The following is a 17,664-nucleotide window of genomic DNA, read 5'->3' on the forward strand; positions in this document are numbered from 1 at the left end:
CAACGTGCATCATTGTTGGAAGTCACAACACAAGCACAACAATAACAGGAAAAATAACATTTAAAAAACAAAAAATCCGACATTTCGCTTCTGTTTGGCATTTTTCAGTTGTGATGACTTCTGTTTAGGCTTTTGTGCAGTGTGCATACGAGTTGCTCCCGTACGATCTTCACTAGTGTAATATACAGGGTGTTTGATTTAAATCTCAGCGCTAAATAATTCGCGAATGGGTGCACCAATCGAGTATCTTTCTCTATTACAAGTATCTGTCCGACACCACCTACAAGCTGCGCACTGTGTGAATGAGCAGGAGGCGCTCATTATTTAAATAAAAATTGAAATGAGTTTCGTGAACGACGTAACTTCTAAAGCAGGGCGCCGTCAGCATTAAAATGATACTGCCCCTTTTCGGACCTTCAGTGCACACATTTTAGAGAAAAATCTGACTCCGAAGCGGGTCATTTGTTGCGGTAATTAATTGGTTTCGGTTTACATATTTTGATCGCGGCTGGTCGCGGTAGAGGGCAATAGAACGTTCTTCCACTCCCATGTCCACCAATGAATTACGTGTTCTTGAGCTTACTTCGCAACGTGAAGTGCAGAAGAAAAAGTTTGGGCCAGTGCTGTGCTAGTGAAAGGCATGAGATCCCAAGGTACTATGTGATTAACTGTGTTTCGTCCATGCGATCATAACAGAGAAAGGACGCATATCAGTCAGATAAGCAGGGTGGGGGACTGGCGAAGCCTGTCTGGCGCTGTTTGTGTTTATTCAGCACTCCCCATTGCGAAGTAGGCTCAAGAACACGTAATTCATTGGCGGACAAGGGAGTGGAAGAGCGTCCCTTTGCGCTTCGCCGCGACCGGCCGCGACGAAAATATGCATACCGAAACCAATTAATTACTGCAATAAATGACCCGCTTCGGAGTCAGCTTTTCTTTAAGAGGTGTCTGCTGAAAGCCCCAAAAGGGGTAGTACCCATTTTAATGCCGACGGCGACCTGCTTTAGAAGTTAAGTATTCACGATACTCATTTGAATTTTTAGTGAAATAATGAGCGCCTCCCACTCATTCACAAGGTTCGCAGCTTGTAGGTGGTATCGGACAGATACTTGTAAAAAAGAAAGTTATTCGATTGCGTGAATTATTTAGCCCAGGGCTTTAACTGACACACCCTGTATACTCTGGCTTCTGTAGCAGAGCAGCCTCGTCACACACTAGGTGTTCCTGATGTTAGCTTGGACTCCTTGGTTATGTGACATTCCCATATATGTATCCTCATCCTCAGTTAACGCACAACCAATACCGCATGTAAACACAACGAGGAGACCATGACAGGCTATAGCGAGCAGCGGCTACAGCGAGCACGTTCAAATACAGCGCAAATTTCTAATTAATCAGGGGTAACGGAGTATCGCGCTACTTTTTGTGAGTAATGGTGACGGTATCGCGTTACTTTATAAAAGGAGCATCGATATCGATGTTTCGCTACTTTTCGCATCAGCTACGAGTATCGGGATCAGGTACATTATTTTCTATGTTATTATGTATGTTGTATTATACATTATTTTCAGGTACATACCAATTTGCTTCATGCAGCTAATGAAGCACAGTCTTTACTTGTTCATTACATATTTGCAGGAAGCTAATGCCACTTTAAAAAAGAGTAATAAGCTTCTGGCAATTGCGCTGCCTGTGTGGTCCAGGTACATAAATAAGAGCTACAACGACACTGCAATGGTGAAAAACATGTCAGAGTAAGGAACCAAAAGGTTGTACTGACCTCTTTTGCGTTAATATTCGATTACATCGACAGTGCTATTGACTTTGCAAACATCATGGCGTATGACTACAACGTCTATAACTACCGATATCGTAACTTCACGGGACCCAATGCCCCCCTTTACCAGTGGACAAGCCGCACACCCGACGACAGCCAGCGATATGTCGTAAGTTCTTGCCTTTATGCCTATTATGCTCACACCAAATGGCCTGCATGGCTTCTTGCATGTTCAATGATTGCATTGTGTCCACATACATAAGAACGACAAAGTTAGTTTTATTAACAAAAGATCAATCACCTTATTTAGTTATTTTGTTACCAGCTATATTGTTGGTCGGCTGTATGTACCTTACACTGCGACTATATTTGATTCTGTAGCATATGATGATTGCTCAAACGCCATTGAACGTTGTAGGATTAATATCTGTGGCGTACATAGGGGGGGGGGGGGGCGAACGTATCGGGGATTCAAACCCCAAAGAGAACCCGGAACCTTGATAGTGCATTCAGGGCCGGCGATAGGGGAGGGGGGGAGGGAGACTTGTGCCAGTTACAAAAAAAAAAAAAAGGAACTAAATACCGTTACCCGTTCCTTCAGAAATAAGTAACTAAATACGTTACTCGTTACCAACATGCAAAAGTAGCGAGTTCTCGTTACTCACAGGTAACGAGTTACTTTAACGTTACCGCCCCATATTTAAAGGAGCCGACAAACATGCCGTCACTTGCCTTCAACTCTTTATTTATGAGGAATTACACTTCAGAAAAAGTTGATACTCGGAATTTGTCGACCGTCCTTCGTGTTCCGTGTCTCTCGGCCCCTTACCATGAGCCTATATCAGTTTGCCTGGACCTTCTTCCTTTTTTCGGAAGTGAAGGTGGTCGGAGATTATGAAAGCACAAGAAAAAAAAAGCACCGGTTTTCGTGCCGTCAATCCCCCATGGTTCCCCAAAACAGACGAGGGGCTGCGTCATAATTAGGGTGCTCGAAGCGGCCGAAATGCACTCCCCCGCGCTGAAGGAAATGAACGAGTAACGTCAGTAACGAGCTACCAATTATTTGTAACTGATTCCGTTACTATTTTTTTTAAATATCAAGTAGGCACTTAATCGCTTGCGCGATCTTCAACTAAAACAGAAATGAGAGAAAAATGTGTTATGTGCCATTCCGTCATGTGATGAGAAAAAGTCCCACTTTTAAGAAAAATCCGCCAACCCTGCAAGCTATACCGAGGATTTCGCACCCTTCTCTCCTGCTGCCATTTCCCGTACTGCCAAAAACTCCCACTGCGAAAACATTATAATTTCTTATCTTTTCATTACTGCTGGTATGAAACAGGCCCCGCGATGTGCCGTTGCCTCAGGCCCCGCACACCCCTAGCACCAGCCCTGAGTGTATTTGGGAAAGGGAAAGCGAGGGTGAAATCCACCTCCACCACCTGGTGGAATCCACCATGAACCCCTCGCAAAATATACTTCTTGCTACGCTACTGGTGAATGCATACTTTTTATTACGACAAGGTTTCAGATTTCCGGAATCCTCCAGAATAATTACAGCCAACGCTTTCTAGAAAGCGAAACTAAACTAAATTTAACACGCCGGCAGAAGTCGTAAACTACGGGAATTTCGCGCTGTGCCTGAAATATATCCTTTTGTTGCAGGAATGGTCTGTTGAGTATTGGTCTGAGACACTAAAAATGCCGAAAGAAAAGATTGTTGTTGGAATCCCATTCTTCGGTAGGAGATTTAATCTTACTGACGCAGCACAAAAGCACCAATTTTGGGCCGGAGCCCAGAACAGCACTTTCGGCTGGGGAGGAAAAGTAACCTTCAATTGGGTGAGTATCACTGGTGCGCACCTTAACGTTTAAACCGGCATTGTGTTGGTAGAAAGCAGCTAAATAGCTGCATGGTGGTATAGGAAGGGACACCATGCTGTTTAATGGCGAATGCGGCTCAGCCGACCTGAAGCGGCCTTTATTGCTTTTTTTTTTTCATTGTGTGTGTGTGTGTGTGTGTGCTCCCGAGCGAACAAAAATATATAGCTCGGCTTCGGCAACAACCCGAAGAGAGCACTGGGGCCCTATTCTCGTCCACATAATCGACCTCGATTACTTTGTGTCTCGCCTGTCATTGGTCGTTACGTGAACAAGGCGTGAAGAGCCACCATCAACTGAGGTGAATGCCACGCGCCCTCAATCAATAGTCGAGCACATGATCCTGCACTCTTCATGCTTTATCTACTTTATCAAGAAGATTGCAGGATCAAGAACTCGACTATCGGTGGTGGTGGTGGTGAAGATGAAAACTGCTCGCCGTGGTTGGCCACGCTGGAAGCGGGCAGCGTCACGACTAAAACGCAGAAAAAAAAGTAAAACAAAGTAACCTACACTACACTATAAGCACGATATAAGCCGCGTTTCCTTTAGGAAGGCGACCAGAGCAGCAGTCCTGTGTCGTCGCTCGCTAGGCGAATTGCCACCAAAGATGGTGTCACATGTAGACATGCTGGGGTCAGTGTTGAGCAGCCGTCTGCGTGCTTCGTTGTAGGTGGGACATTCGAGCAGGATGTGACTTATGGTTTCCGCATTTGAAGAGCACTGTCGACATAGTGGTGTCGGTGTAAGTCCGAACCGATGAAGCCAGCTGTGCGTGAAGGCGGATCCTGTGCGGATTCGGTGAAGGAGGAGTGGCAGTGGTTCTGCTCAAGGTGCATGACAACAGAGGGAGGCGGGCGTGGGATATTGCACGTCTGGTGGCTGAACTGGATGACTGTATAAGGGATCTGGACTATCGGTTGAGGGTCCGTAACATTCATTTCTGTTCTTCACACCTTCTTGACCTAACGACCAATGACACGCGAGACAAAAACTAATCGATGTCGATTACTTTGACGAGAATAGGGCCCATGCTGCACCTGTCGGGGCCAAGCAAAAGCAACCGTTGCGACGATTTGCTGAGTTTGTTGGATGCTCAGGGCAGATGTGCAGCTTGCTTATATCTTTTCCTTTTAGATTGTTCATTGTTAGTTTTTTCTTTGTTCTACTCATTATTTTCTAGCAGTCACTTTGATAGATTCGTTTTCATTTGTTTTCTTCTTGTGTGTGTGTGTGTGTGTGTGTGTGTAGGCTCAGTTGATTGCTCCTTTCTTCACTGGTGAGTAGGAGAGATAATTCATTCCCACAGTCTCACCATCCAAGACTAAGTAAGGCCTACGGCACTGTGTGACAGAGAGGGATGGATTTATGACTGTGATGTGAATTTTGAAGTATTGCTTTACTTTTTATTTATTTTACAGACATGCAGCCACTTTCTTAACCGGAACGCAATCGTAGTATATGACAACGCAAGTCGCACACCATATGCATATAACGTCAGGAAATCAACATGGGTTTCGTACGACAACAGAAAAAGCGTGTGCGAAAAGGTACGTTCCTCCTAGTACGTAAGACTTTTCCCCATCACCGCTTCCTATTTTCTTCAGAGAAAATGTATGCGATGGATTCCCGTTCGCATGTTGCGTCCGTGTTGCAGCCCGGGTTGCCAGATTGGTCTACTTTGCGCCAAATTGGCTACTTTCTGACTATCGTGGCGCCGGAATTTGGGCAATGGCGGCTTGGCTGTTTTCCGGTTACTTTTGCGGCTACTTCTCCTCGCTGCATTCGTGGCTCCTGTGCGCCTAAATCGGGGTAGTTTCTATCGCGCACCGCATAATCCCGAAGCACGTACAGCGTGCAGCCCCTTCTTTCCTGATTCCCTTGGTGACCGGCCTTCACTCAGTCGGTAGGATGTCCTTTGGACTGTTTTGTTTGGCCACTGGCTACACACAAGGGAAATTGGCAAATTTTCGCTAATTTCTCATGGCACGTTGATGACTTTTCAGGATTTTTACCTGGAAACCCTGGTTGCAGCCGACCTGCGTCAGCGTATGCACTGATATTCATGAAACAGACACGCTCATTCTTTCGAAAACAGATGTGTGAATAGTCTAATTTAGCTAGATGTGTGAGTGTGATGCCTGCTGGGTGAACAGAGCACACGCAGGAGTCTCTGTTATGTGGATGATTACAAAGGTTCATATTTATAATATCAACCTTGCTTTCCCCTCGCTCGTAATTCCAATCTTAAAGTACGATACTTCATTGCATTTGAATCATTACAGTCATGTCCGATTATCCGGACACCTCGGGAGTCGTCCGTTTTCGTCCGGATAACGAATTTCCGGATAACAGAACCAAGCAAACTTCCGGGGAAACCTGAAAATTTGGGAGACCTCTTAATAGCTCCAGAAAAGGAAACAAGTAAAAGATCGTTACTTCAGAAATTCATGCGAAGTGAGCTGCTTGAAATTAGTAGGCACGCGTGTGACAGAATCTTGGTAGCAGCCACGGCACACGCTGCATCACCCTGCTGTTCAAAGAAGAGTAATGTCACAGAAAGTTGGTCCAGCATACATGTTTTTGTCTTTTTGCAAATATCTTTGGCATAGGCCAAAAGACGATGCCTTCCTTGCAAACAAACAAACAAACAAACGATGCTTTCGGACTGCCTGGACATCGACGTTCACATGCGGATTGCTTGCGCCTGGTGGGAACAGGGCACCTCTTCCGCTTATCATGTGTCCGCACACACCAAAAGGGAGTGACCTCTGAAGAAAGGGGAGTCAAACAGTATAGAGAATTCCACGGTGAGATGTGACCCTTTTCCGGAGTAGTGGGAATACAGCACATGCAGGGGACAGAGGACGTTGACACTTCTCCGGATAAGCGAATCAGAATGACCTTTGTCCTGGAAGATCGTTCCCTGTACTTGCTGTCCGGATATGGATAATGAATCCCGGATAACCGAGGCAAAATCAAAATGGTAGCAGGTTCGTTCCCGGTGTCCCGCTGTTCTTCATTCAAGTGGAGGGAATTATATTCCAGCTACTTCAAGTGTAGCGGGACTCGCCTTCTTTTCACGCGCAACAGTGAAATGCAGATGAATAAAAAAGGAGTGGCATTATCACAGCAGGGAAATAAACCGTAACCATTTCAACGTCACTATTTTACCAGTGTGGTTACACTGAGAATTTTCGAGTGATTTTCTTCAGGAAAAGGTAGGATTGACAAAGCGCACATGGGCTGCGCATAACACGCCGATATAGTCACTTGAGCTAGGTAAATTGACTTTGAAGTAGACTCCTGCACGGCCCGTGGGACCCGCGGGTGACCCTCACGTTGTTGCGGGTGGCGGAACTAGGTTTTCGGTCAAGAGAGAAACTGATGTTCTGAGTTCATCGTTGATTTCATAGGTTTTTGGTGTTGTGCGGGTAGCGGGTCGTGTGCGGGCGTCATTGTTGGCGGAGCGGTCGACGCATTTTACCAAAACACTATTAGAAAGCACACCGAGTTGCTCAATTTCTTACGCGTCTGCACTGCAGTCGCTCGAAATATGACGTGAAAGGTCGCTGACAAGAGCAGAACAAACGCTCACACCGTTAGGGTGGAACAGCGCCTGTATGTCCTTTTTTGCCCATGTCGCGTTTCGTATCATCATGCACAAACCCACAGAAGTTTGCACCTTTTTTACCCCCTGCGCTGATGTCGAACAAGAAACCATGCACACAGACACATCTAGTCATCAGACACAGACCGGGTAGTACTCTCAGTTTACTCGTCAACGTTCATCGCGTTGCGGGTAGCGGGTCATGCGCAGGTGAGCATTTGGAAAAAAATATGCGGGCTGCGGGCGGATGCGGGTCTGAATTTGTAATGGGACGCCGGTTGCGTGTCGAGTGCGGATGTGAACATGCGTGTACGGGTCGGTTGCTGGTTAGATAATTCTGACCCGCGCAGGACTATACTTGGAAGCACTATCTGAACTGATCACAATCACGAAATTCCGTCCCGGGATCCCAGGACGGGATAATAATCCCGAAATCCAGGGACTGCAAAAATGGCTCGTGATTGACAGCCCTACCCTTTTGTCATGGTCGTGGCCTCACCTGGGCAAAGAAGAAGCTCGGGGGCAACACGTTTCGGAGTGTGTGACGTAAGGGGCCCGGACAGTAGTGCACAGGCCGCTGGGTTCTTCCAGAAACAAAGCCCCCACTGCGCCAGTGCCCCTACTGCCGCACCCTGTGTCTGCGTGCCGCCTGCTAGTACGGCGTCTCTGCGGCGATGGAATCTACCAGTTTATTGTAGACGTTATCCGACCTCATGCATTCCTGCAGTCCATCGACCCCTCACTAGAGTCTGTCATCGGCTGCCGCTGTCCCCTCGAAGAAGGGTCCTTTCTGCATCGTCTTCGGCTGAACGTGGCCCTCACCCGTTCACTCCTGTTCAAAATGGGCCGCGTGCCATTTCCCACTTGCCCCTGCTGCGCCCTAGAAGACGATATCTCCCATCAGCTCCTCCACCGTCAGCGTCACCTTCATCATCGGGCCGTGCTCTGGCAACGCCTTTCAGAGCTTGGGTGAACGGCCGTTTCCCTCAACACTCCTTCGCCCCTTGCAGCGTGCTATCCAGTGGAGTGTCACAAAGGCGGTGCTCGGCTATCTCCGTGATACGGGCCTCCTGTGCTCCCTGTGACCCGCGTTCTTCTTTTTCTTTTTTTCCTGCCTCTGCCTGGGTGTATTGCTTGGATGCTGGCGTTGCGTTGTCCGCGCCGAGAGTTACTTCTATTGAGTCTTGAGTGCTCCCAGTACAAGCGACAGGCCCAGGGTGCAGTAAAGTTTCTGCTTGCAACCTTGTTGGACTCCGGACGCTAGCGTCTATCCGAAAAACCGTGAGGGCTCTGGCGGCCACGTCCAGTGTAGGCACTATGAACTGACCCACACACCTGCCGCATCACACCTTGAACCTTGAACGAAAAAGGTAGTGGTCTTTCCGATTTCTCCAAATGTGCGAAATTCTTCAGGCAGCGTATCTTGAGCAATCGCACAAAATATATTTGCAGATAAACATGTTATCTCTACGTAATTCACTTAAAAGGCCACCATTTCTGTGAAGGTCGCCAATCCCGAGTGGATTGAGCCGTTTTAGAAATGTAGAACATCTGGTGGATCTGTTTTTGAGTGAGACCGAGAGTAAGTGACAACGCAGTTCGTGAACTTAAATTATTGATTTACAATGGTAGTCGCCCTAACTAGCCCTGGATCAAAGTGCACTCTGGACTGTACAGCAGAACTACGATCCGGCGGTTGTTCCGTGGTCCCCAGATACTTCCCTGGCGATGCTGAAGCTGGTTCTCTTTGATGTCTCGTTGCAGTCGCCGCGGCCGTCTTCGGATGTAGAAGGGAGAAGGCTGATGTCCGGGTACACGGGGTTGCATGTCGCAGGTCTAGGTTGCGGCGACTCGTTGACAGCTTCTTCCGATGCGAGCCGAACAAACCAAGGCCTTTTCCTCAACCGCGTCGCGAGACTATGACGCTGACTATGTCGCTGCTTCCTTTCTCCTCCTCTCGCTATCGGCCCCGCACCTTTTTGTAGGTTCTGCTTACAGCGGTCGACCATGGTTCAACGGGTTCTCCCTTGCTCCCTAATTGTCCAGGCTGCTTCATGTCCACGTTGAGCGAGTCGTCACGACGCCAGCTGGACGGTTGTCGTTCAAATCTTTTATTACTGTCTGGTGCCGGAGGCTCTGGCTAGCGCATGTTTGTTACAAACTCGAAGGTCGTGCTTCCGGCCTCTCATTCCCTGAAGAGAGACAACCTTACTCGTCGACCGTCATTGATCCTGCAGTGGGGCGAAACATTACCGGATCCGTGCACCACAAGTGAGCCAGAGCACACACATAAGCCGTATTTCTGGCAGTTGACGAAGATCATATTTCTTAATCACTATGTACAATGTGTGTGGAACATGACAACACGCAACCCGCAGAGACCACAGTGGCTATGGGGTGTTCTCCCATTCGCTATGGCACAATCGTCTGCACCGTTACTCAGGTTCGTTGCCACTCAGATGTTTCGTTATATGGGGGCTTGAACCTCACGAAGTGTGACATTAGTTGCGTACAGCTTAGAAAGTTCATATCGCATGCGTGGACTTCGAATATCTGCTGTGCTCGCCCCAGATGTACTACGGCCTCTTGCAGGAAAATGTGAGGGTGCGACGTGATGTTCCGCTGCAGTCGAATTTTCTTTTGGTTCTTTAGAGAATTTGTTCTTTGTATTGTGCTATAGTTCACTTAAGGACGAATGCGGAATAATTTTATTACGTTCCCTCGTGCGTTCCTGGAGCGGTTGGTGAGTGTTGCTCGAGAGAACGAGAATGAAGATGGAGGAGAAGGCCTCGCTATGCGCGCGCGTGTATCTTTTTCTGTCTTTTTTTTTTTCAAAAGTGGATTGACCTAAGCGAGAGGGTCATCCAAAGAGACATTGAGTCGCGATCAACATACATTGTTTCTACGAAAAGACGCGTGCGCGAATTGTTCTCGGCACTGAAAAGTGTTCAGAATTGGGCTTATTTTCGCCTTTTCGGTGTTCCGTAATTTGATTGGAAAATTATTACCTGTTGCAGGTCAACTGGACAATGTCTAACGGCTATGGTGGTGTAATGTCTTACGCATTTGACAACGACGATGTCCACAATCACTGCGGAATGGGAAAGTTTCCATTACAGACCACGATATATGACGCTGTGAGATACAAAGAAATACGTTCCAATAGTAACACGTATCCAGTATTGGACTGCGAGAGGCTGTACCAAAACACCTAGTCTACAGTGAACTACCATTACTGACCATAAATGAGACCATAGAGAGCGTACTGTCATCGACGAGTACATCAAGATTAATGCTTGTAAGTGTCCCGCCCCCGTCTTTTGCTACACTCATAGTTATCTATATTTAATAAACGCTGCAACACCATTACAGGAAATGGCTACTTTACGTTTCTTTCCTACATGAAGGACACTTATGATACGTTACAGAACAGTTGAAAACACACACGCCACATCGGTAAGGAATTACTACACGAATATTGTTATTCTAAGCGAGATACCAACGTAAGCATTTTCTGTAAGCATTATCTTACAGCATGCAAACACGGACACGACCGTCGATTGCTGAGGGACAGAGGGTGGTTGTAGTTTCGGCATGTTTTTTGCTTGTGCGTAGGAGCACAAGACGTAAAACACGAAGAAGTGCTCACAAGTCCTGAAATCACACTATAATACAAAACGTGCACGAACACGCTATCACCAACATTAACCTTACTCATCTGCTGAGAATTTTACTTCGTCTTCTCAGGGTTTTGAGCTGTCTTCTGCGAGTCATATATCGTTGCGGTGCTGTTGGTCCGATGCAGTAACAGACCCCAGGCACATTGCCTTCCTTTTCCTATGAATCTGTGTATATGCCTTGATAATTTTAGTTGTTGCCATGCAGTACAAAAATTCTTTAGCTGTTTACAACGTGAGGGATATGAATGTTTATTAAATGAGAAAAAAAAAAGGTCAGCCAGACAAAGGCTGGCTTGCGATTAAAAATAATAATAAAGAACAAACAGATAAGGCACGTCAAAGAAGGCACTGTCCAAAAGACAGTGTTCCCAGGGCATTCAGGCAATCACAGGGTGATCATAAGGCCCGCAGCTAAAAGAAAGCGGGGAAAGCGGCACATATAGCACAGTGGTGATGGCCCACACAGTAAATAATTTTACACATTTATTTGCTCAAAAAAGGCGTATTCTTATAAAAACACCATTTTCTATTCCGCAAAGGGTGCAAGAAGAGCATTACTAAAGGTGTAATATCGACATACACCACGTTTTATCCAATGTCGATCATTAAGGGTGTAAAGTGGGGTGTTGAAACAGGTGTTTATCGTCTAATACACCTTTTTTACACCCCATTTGAATTGGGAATATGGTGTTAAAATGGTGTTTTATATCGTGAGAGAAAAAATATGCTTGTTTCACAGCTCCGCGCAGCAAGTAATCACATTATAGACGATACAGTAGTACGGTACGAAGTATACATTATAGACGATAACCTGAGTTACAAACACAGTATTTGACAGGGAAGGATGTTAGGAACTTAGCTGATATCTTTGACTCGTTGCAAGCATGGGTGTTAATTGCAAAAACGCAGTCCCGTCACCGTTACAAACGTTTCCCGCCCCACCACATGTAACGAACGTGCCCCAATAAATTGTATTTCACTATATGATCCATCCGACACGCCAATATAGGCTACTGAGGGTACTCGAGGTCTCTTCAAGTCTCGGCACTCACGTTGGTCCCACAGTGTTACCAAGCTAACGAGGCGTGCCTGCGACGCATTGCGCGCTCCGGTTTAGGTTCTACAATGGAACCACGGCAGGTATTCTGCCGTGTTCACGGTGGTGCTTGCCATAGACGCAAGAACGTCGAACTGTATGTCTCGGCCACTGGTGTCGCTAGCTATTTGCGAGGGAATTATTTGCCAGCAAACAATTCCATCATAAAAGGTGTTTTCAATAGAATACTCCCCTTTTAAAGGTATTTTTGTTTTTAAAGGCCCATTATAAGAGTGTTTTATTAGGAATACACTTAACTAAAGGGTGTGTTAGAAAACACCCATCATTTGAGTGTAAAGGCAACACCAAAAAGGTGTGCGCCATATGGGACAAGTCATTTACACCAAAAAAGTGTAAACAAGTTTACTGTGTAGGTAGGTAGGGGAGCGGGACCCCATGGGGTAGCCAATTTAAGAACGCTGTGGCGAAGTTGGAATAGACGACAGCAGAGGGTGTCACAATGGAGAATGTGTTGCCGGCAGTGTACGATGCATTGGGGCATATCAGCCACCACGCCACAGCTGGTGCAGAGCAGTGCCGTGTATGCCAAAGGGAGTCTGGCCATTAATGGGACGTGCCTATACCTGAGGCTCCACCCACTTTTTGAGGAATCTAGCCAATCACAGGTCGAAATACAGTTGTCTATTGTTACATCCATCCAGTACTGATACCTCACCCTTATTTACTGGGCGCTACCATTTTGGAGAAAATTGATGGATTTGGATTGAAACGGATAACAGGTGACAGACCAAAACGACGGATTTTGCGCCCACTTTTATCAACGCCATCTGCACGGAGAGAGGCATGTTGGGAAGGCTCAGAATTGCAGAAATTGTTGCTGGCAGAAGTGACTGGCCAGGATGGCGGTACAACCGCTTCTTCGTAGCAGACGACAGCCGGTATGAAGTTTTATATCACGCAATGTAAGTACGTTGCATCAAAAATGAGCAAAGATGTATGTATAAATAAAATGCAATTATATAATGCAAAATCCTACGTATAAGGTCGTCCTTCTTGCTATTCTCCTGGTACCACGTACGATCTTAACTAGGTCTAACGTTAGCGACGAAACATCCCATTTTCACGTAAATAATGTTGGCGGAGCGAAAGTTGAAGCTGATTTTGCACATGCGTACATGAGGGTCTATACTCACAGTATGAAATTAAAGTAGTCTGTGAAAATTTTTTGTCACGAAATCTCCGCTTCGCCGTTCCAAGCACCATCCTCCATCTTGGAGAAAATTTGGTGTCATGGCAGCCCCCATGGAAAACGGTAACCAATTAAATGGGTCTAAGTTTGATTGACAGGTCGAGCCTCTTTTTTAGGCTCCTCCTAATGGCCAGAGTCCGTTTGGCATACACGGCACTGCTGCAGAGGGGAGTGCTGGATCAAACCATTTTGAAGAGAAGCAGTGGTGCGTAATGCGACGTTTTAGACGGCGGCGGTGAAGGAGCGATTTCTCCCGTGAAGAGTGCAATGACACGTAATAAAGAAGTCCACTGAGGGGTCCGTTGATTGCATGTGAGTGTTGTAGGAGGCAGCCTCAACTCTGAACGCTCGTGCATGAGCAGCATACCGGCTGCGGATAGAGAGGCCGATAGAGGAAGGGACAGATGTACAGTGACGGGAGCCACAATCGCGGTTGCACGTCGTGCGGTCTCACCTGCGCGGGAGTTATCGGATAGGCCCACATGCCACCCCCAGAAAGTAGGGTGGAGCTGCTATGTCAAAAAAGTTGCAACATTACACCCCTAGTGGCGGCTGCAAAGTTGTACCCTATGCCAAGGGTGTAACGTTACCACATGCAGCACGTAACTGTACCTCCTCTAGGGAGGAAAGTACCGAGCAGGGAAAAGTTTACGAAACATCGCGCATGCATATTTCTTCCTAAAAATGACGCAACAGCAGCGAACAGGGCTGGTCGAACCGCGTTACCCAGGCACCCATCTGCAAGTCGGTCGTCTCATTTGCTGCTAGCGCGTCACCTTAACGAAGGAATATACAGTGGTGCAGTGTTTCGTGAACTTTAGCCCAGCACTGTACTTCTACCAATGCCTCTATAGCATTAAGCAATAAGTATGATTCACAGTAATGTCACCTACCTACACAATATGTCATCTAGCACAGCCTTCAGACACAGACAGACAGACAGAAATGTGTTCAATGACAAACTCTTTATCTCATCTTGTGGATAATATACGAGGGTGGATCAAATATAAACGAGACTTTCCTTTCATACTTTTTTATTTGTAGTAAGAAATAAACCACATGTGCATTATTTTTCTACATTATCTCCCGATGTAGAAATGCATATTTCCCTGTCGGTCGGTAGCTTTTTTTCCCCTTCTTCATAAAAAGAAGTGGGTTGTGTCAGCAGCCAGTTGCGCGCAAACTCCTCCACTGTGTCGTCGTAGTCGTTGGCCTACCAGTGCTTGTATGAGTAACCGAAACAGGTGAAAGTGACAAGGAGCAGTCAGGGCAATAAGAAGGGTGTCCCAGTGGCGTGCTGCCGACTACCCTTAGTTTTGCACATGTGACGGCTGCACTGTGGGGTCTGGCGTTGTCATGGAGGAGAATCGCTTTACATGTTGGTTGGTCACGCGTTTTGCTTGATAACCTCGCTCAAAGGTGCACAGTAATATGCACCGTTGATGGTGCGACGATCGTGCAGGAAATCAATGTGAAAAACGCCGCGGTGGGTCCAAAAACAGTTGCAAGCACCTTGCCAGCTCACAGCCGAGTCTTGGCTTTGACAGGGGCTCTCGTTTTCAACTTCGTCGCGGCCTTCCGCAAATTTCTTATGCCAGGCAAGCACACGCGGCCTTGAGTGTGTTTGATACCCGAACTGTGCCGTCAATCTAAGCAGAATTTCTCTCGGTTTTACACACTCACTAGCAAGAAACTTTATAATAATACGTTGCGCAATCGACGGGTGTTCCTCTTTCTCAGAAATCGTATGACGGACTACTGAGGAAACGTAACGAGACCCGTCGGCTTCTTTCGTAGCTACAGACCCACCTACCTAGCACGTGCACAAGCGGCAGCGCACGCCAATAGACGAGTTCAGAAAATCCCAGAGTGCTTTGCCCCAGAGTGCGGAACGTCGCTTTGAACTGTGGGAGTTTACTAATACAAAAGAAACGGATGGCCTCCAAACTGTTCCGATTTCTCCCCTACCGGTCCATTGTCCACGACGTGTCAAGGTCAGCGAAAGCGAAATGTGAAGGATTATTCGTCGTTCCCCCGCCCAGCAAGCGCCAAGGATGCAACGAGTGCGAAAAGAGCACTGGGATTTTCTGAACTCGTCTACTGATAGAACGCGCTCTACAACTTTCAAACCAGCAAAATATGCTGTCCGTATCGCAATAGATCAACTAAGCGAGAAAAGAGCGACTCGTAGATGAAGCTGAACATGCGGAGTTTGGATATTCTTTAATACGGCAAAGCCCACGTAAAGGGGATACGTGCATTTGATGCGATGCTTTTTCATCTCGTACATGATGCACTTGTTACTCAGAATGTGAAAATGCTGACAGTTGACGGAACTAGCTTTTAGGAGCGCGCTTTCTTTCTCGTAGGCTAGGGCATACCTCTTCATATATCTCACATTTTGTATTGATTTATCGAATGTACTGTTCAACGTTGTTTTGTATACAGAAGGCGCTCGAGTTTCGTGGCCGCGGCGTTCCTCAACGCGACCTTTCTGCGCACGAAGGTTCGCAAAAAATTGTCTTCGCGGAGTGAGAGGATATTGTGAACACGTTTTAGTTTCATGCCCAACCTCAAGTACACATTGAGCAATGCATAATGAACGACATATCATTCTTTGCCGTAGCACGTCAGAGAGTTTCTTTGTGGAAGGGGCATTCAGTGCCAACGAGTGTTCCAAGTGTCTCCCCCCACCTGTCCCCAAGGTAGGGGGAGAGTTCGTTCTCGTCCACGCACCTGTGTTCGGGAGCCAAGGGAAAATCCCTGGTGAGCATTCGAACTATTAGAAAATTTCGAGGACGTACTGATATTCCTCGTCCATGATCTCTTAGTCGTTCAGGTCACTTTTGAAAGCTTGCTTTGGAGGGAGCGCGAGCAAATTGTACGCTGTCAAATTGTACGCAAACTGTCGCCGAAGGCGTACGGATAAATGCTCCTCCTGAGGGGTCGGCGGAAACAGTCACCAAACATTTGAGGGGTACAATGAAACGCGCTTTCGCGACCGCTGGCGAGCAGCGTCTCCAATAGGTTCGACAAGGAGAGGTTGAAAAACTGCGTGCTATCGCGCAAACGGAGATCACCAATGCTGAACCCTCTTATCTTTTCCGAATTCGAAGCTACAGCTTCGAATCTAAATCTAAATCTGGGTGAACCGTGGATCTTATATAAGATCCACGGTTCACCCAGATTTAGAACGTGCATGTGGCGGAGATGAAAGCTCAAATCGTATTGTAGGTTGCGCACACACACATAAGATCCACGGACGCAGATTTAGAACGTGCAGGTGGCGGAGATGGGAGCTCAAATCGTTTTGTAGGTTGCACACACACACACAACGAGTTCTTTGGTGTTACGACACGTAAGGTTACACGAATCACACAGCGTCGCAACGAAATTCGAGAAACCGGGCTCTACAAAACGGGTGTGGTCGTGATGAGATACCTTCCGCGTGTGCTAGTTAAATTTGATTCCAGAAAACTCGCAGTGTGTCGCGCACTCGTGTCGAAAGTTGTCTTCCACACTTATGAGCAACGACGAAGGACAGCGGTTCAGCCTATCGATTTGATCGCTAACTCCCTTGAGCGCGAGCAAGCATTTTTCTGGCATGTTGGGTCACAAATAGCGATCTAGGCCAATTATATTTCCATCGCAACATCACACTACAACGGTGCTGTACGAGCTCATCCTGTGCCCACTCACGGCATCCTCAATGAGTGCATCCTTTTCCAAAACGCTCCCTGTGTCCAACACAGTGAAATAGGGGTAGGGATGCAGGTACTGTATCTTGGTGAAGGAGACACTTTCTGCCGCTTTTGGCATTTCGAGAATTACTTCGTTTACGCCCCGACGGTAGATAGAGTGGCAAATAGTCAACGTTGTCATCCTGCAGCGAGCCGAGAAGCCTGTACCTAGTAGCTGTTCCGAGGAATGCCTCATCTGTGACAAAAAAAGCAAGGAATCGCCTCTCCGTGACGGAGGGATGTTTCCCCAGTAAACCACAAACGTCTAATGGACATCCAGAGGATGGTACACCGTGGATATTTTGGATGTCTAGTAGACATCCGGATACGTCCAGCCTAACGTGGAATGGATGTACTATGGATCGTCGGAAGGGGCTCATCCATAACTGTATAAATGAATGGCCTCTGGATGTAACAGCTGGACATTTGTCACATTCAATGGACGTGCTTGTGAGGCATTGAGACGTCTAATATACGTCCTATCGATGTCCGTACCGGATTAACATACGACAATATATAGACCGGATTGCAAATCTACTTTTCCAGCTATTTTGTGTGCATGAACAGCGCAAATGCCGTAGCCGTGGCGGTACTCCGCCCGACACGGCTTGGGCATTTCTCAGTTTCTATTGGCGTACTGGATGAAACATATACTAAAATACCAATAGTG

At 47.0% G+C, this 17,664-nt stretch overlaps 1 protein-coding gene across 2 annotated transcripts in view; it reads left to right on the forward strand.

Annotated features, from left to right (window-relative positions):
• The window catches only part of LOC135383531 (acidic mammalian chitinase-like), an 87,242-nt gene that overhangs the window by 68,375 nt on the left and 1,203 nt on the right, over nt 1-17,664 (forward strand). The window contains exons 4-8 of one of the 2 annotated variants that reach the window (XM_064612946.1): nt 1,639-1,754; nt 1,814-1,946; nt 3,443-3,619; nt 5,080-5,208; nt 10,286-10,637. In XM_064612946.1, coding sequence (XP_064469016.1) covers nt 1,639-1,754; nt 1,814-1,946; nt 3,443-3,619; nt 5,080-5,208; nt 10,286-10,483 — 753 coding nt within the window. In that variant the 3' untranslated portion in view covers nt 10,484-10,637. Of the gene's footprint in view, nt 1-1,638; nt 1,755-1,813; nt 1,947-3,442; nt 3,620-5,079; nt 5,209-10,285; nt 10,638-17,664 lie in introns of those variants that run through there. The other variant, XM_064612947.1, reaches the window with a different exon arrangement.

Source organism: Ornithodoros turicata, chromosome 2 (genome assembly GCF_037126465.1).
Source record: "Ornithodoros turicata isolate Travis chromosome 2, ASM3712646v1, whole genome shotgun sequence".
NCBI classification, from domain to species: domain Eukaryota; kingdom Metazoa; phylum Arthropoda; class Arachnida; order Ixodida; family Argasidae; genus Ornithodoros; species Ornithodoros turicata.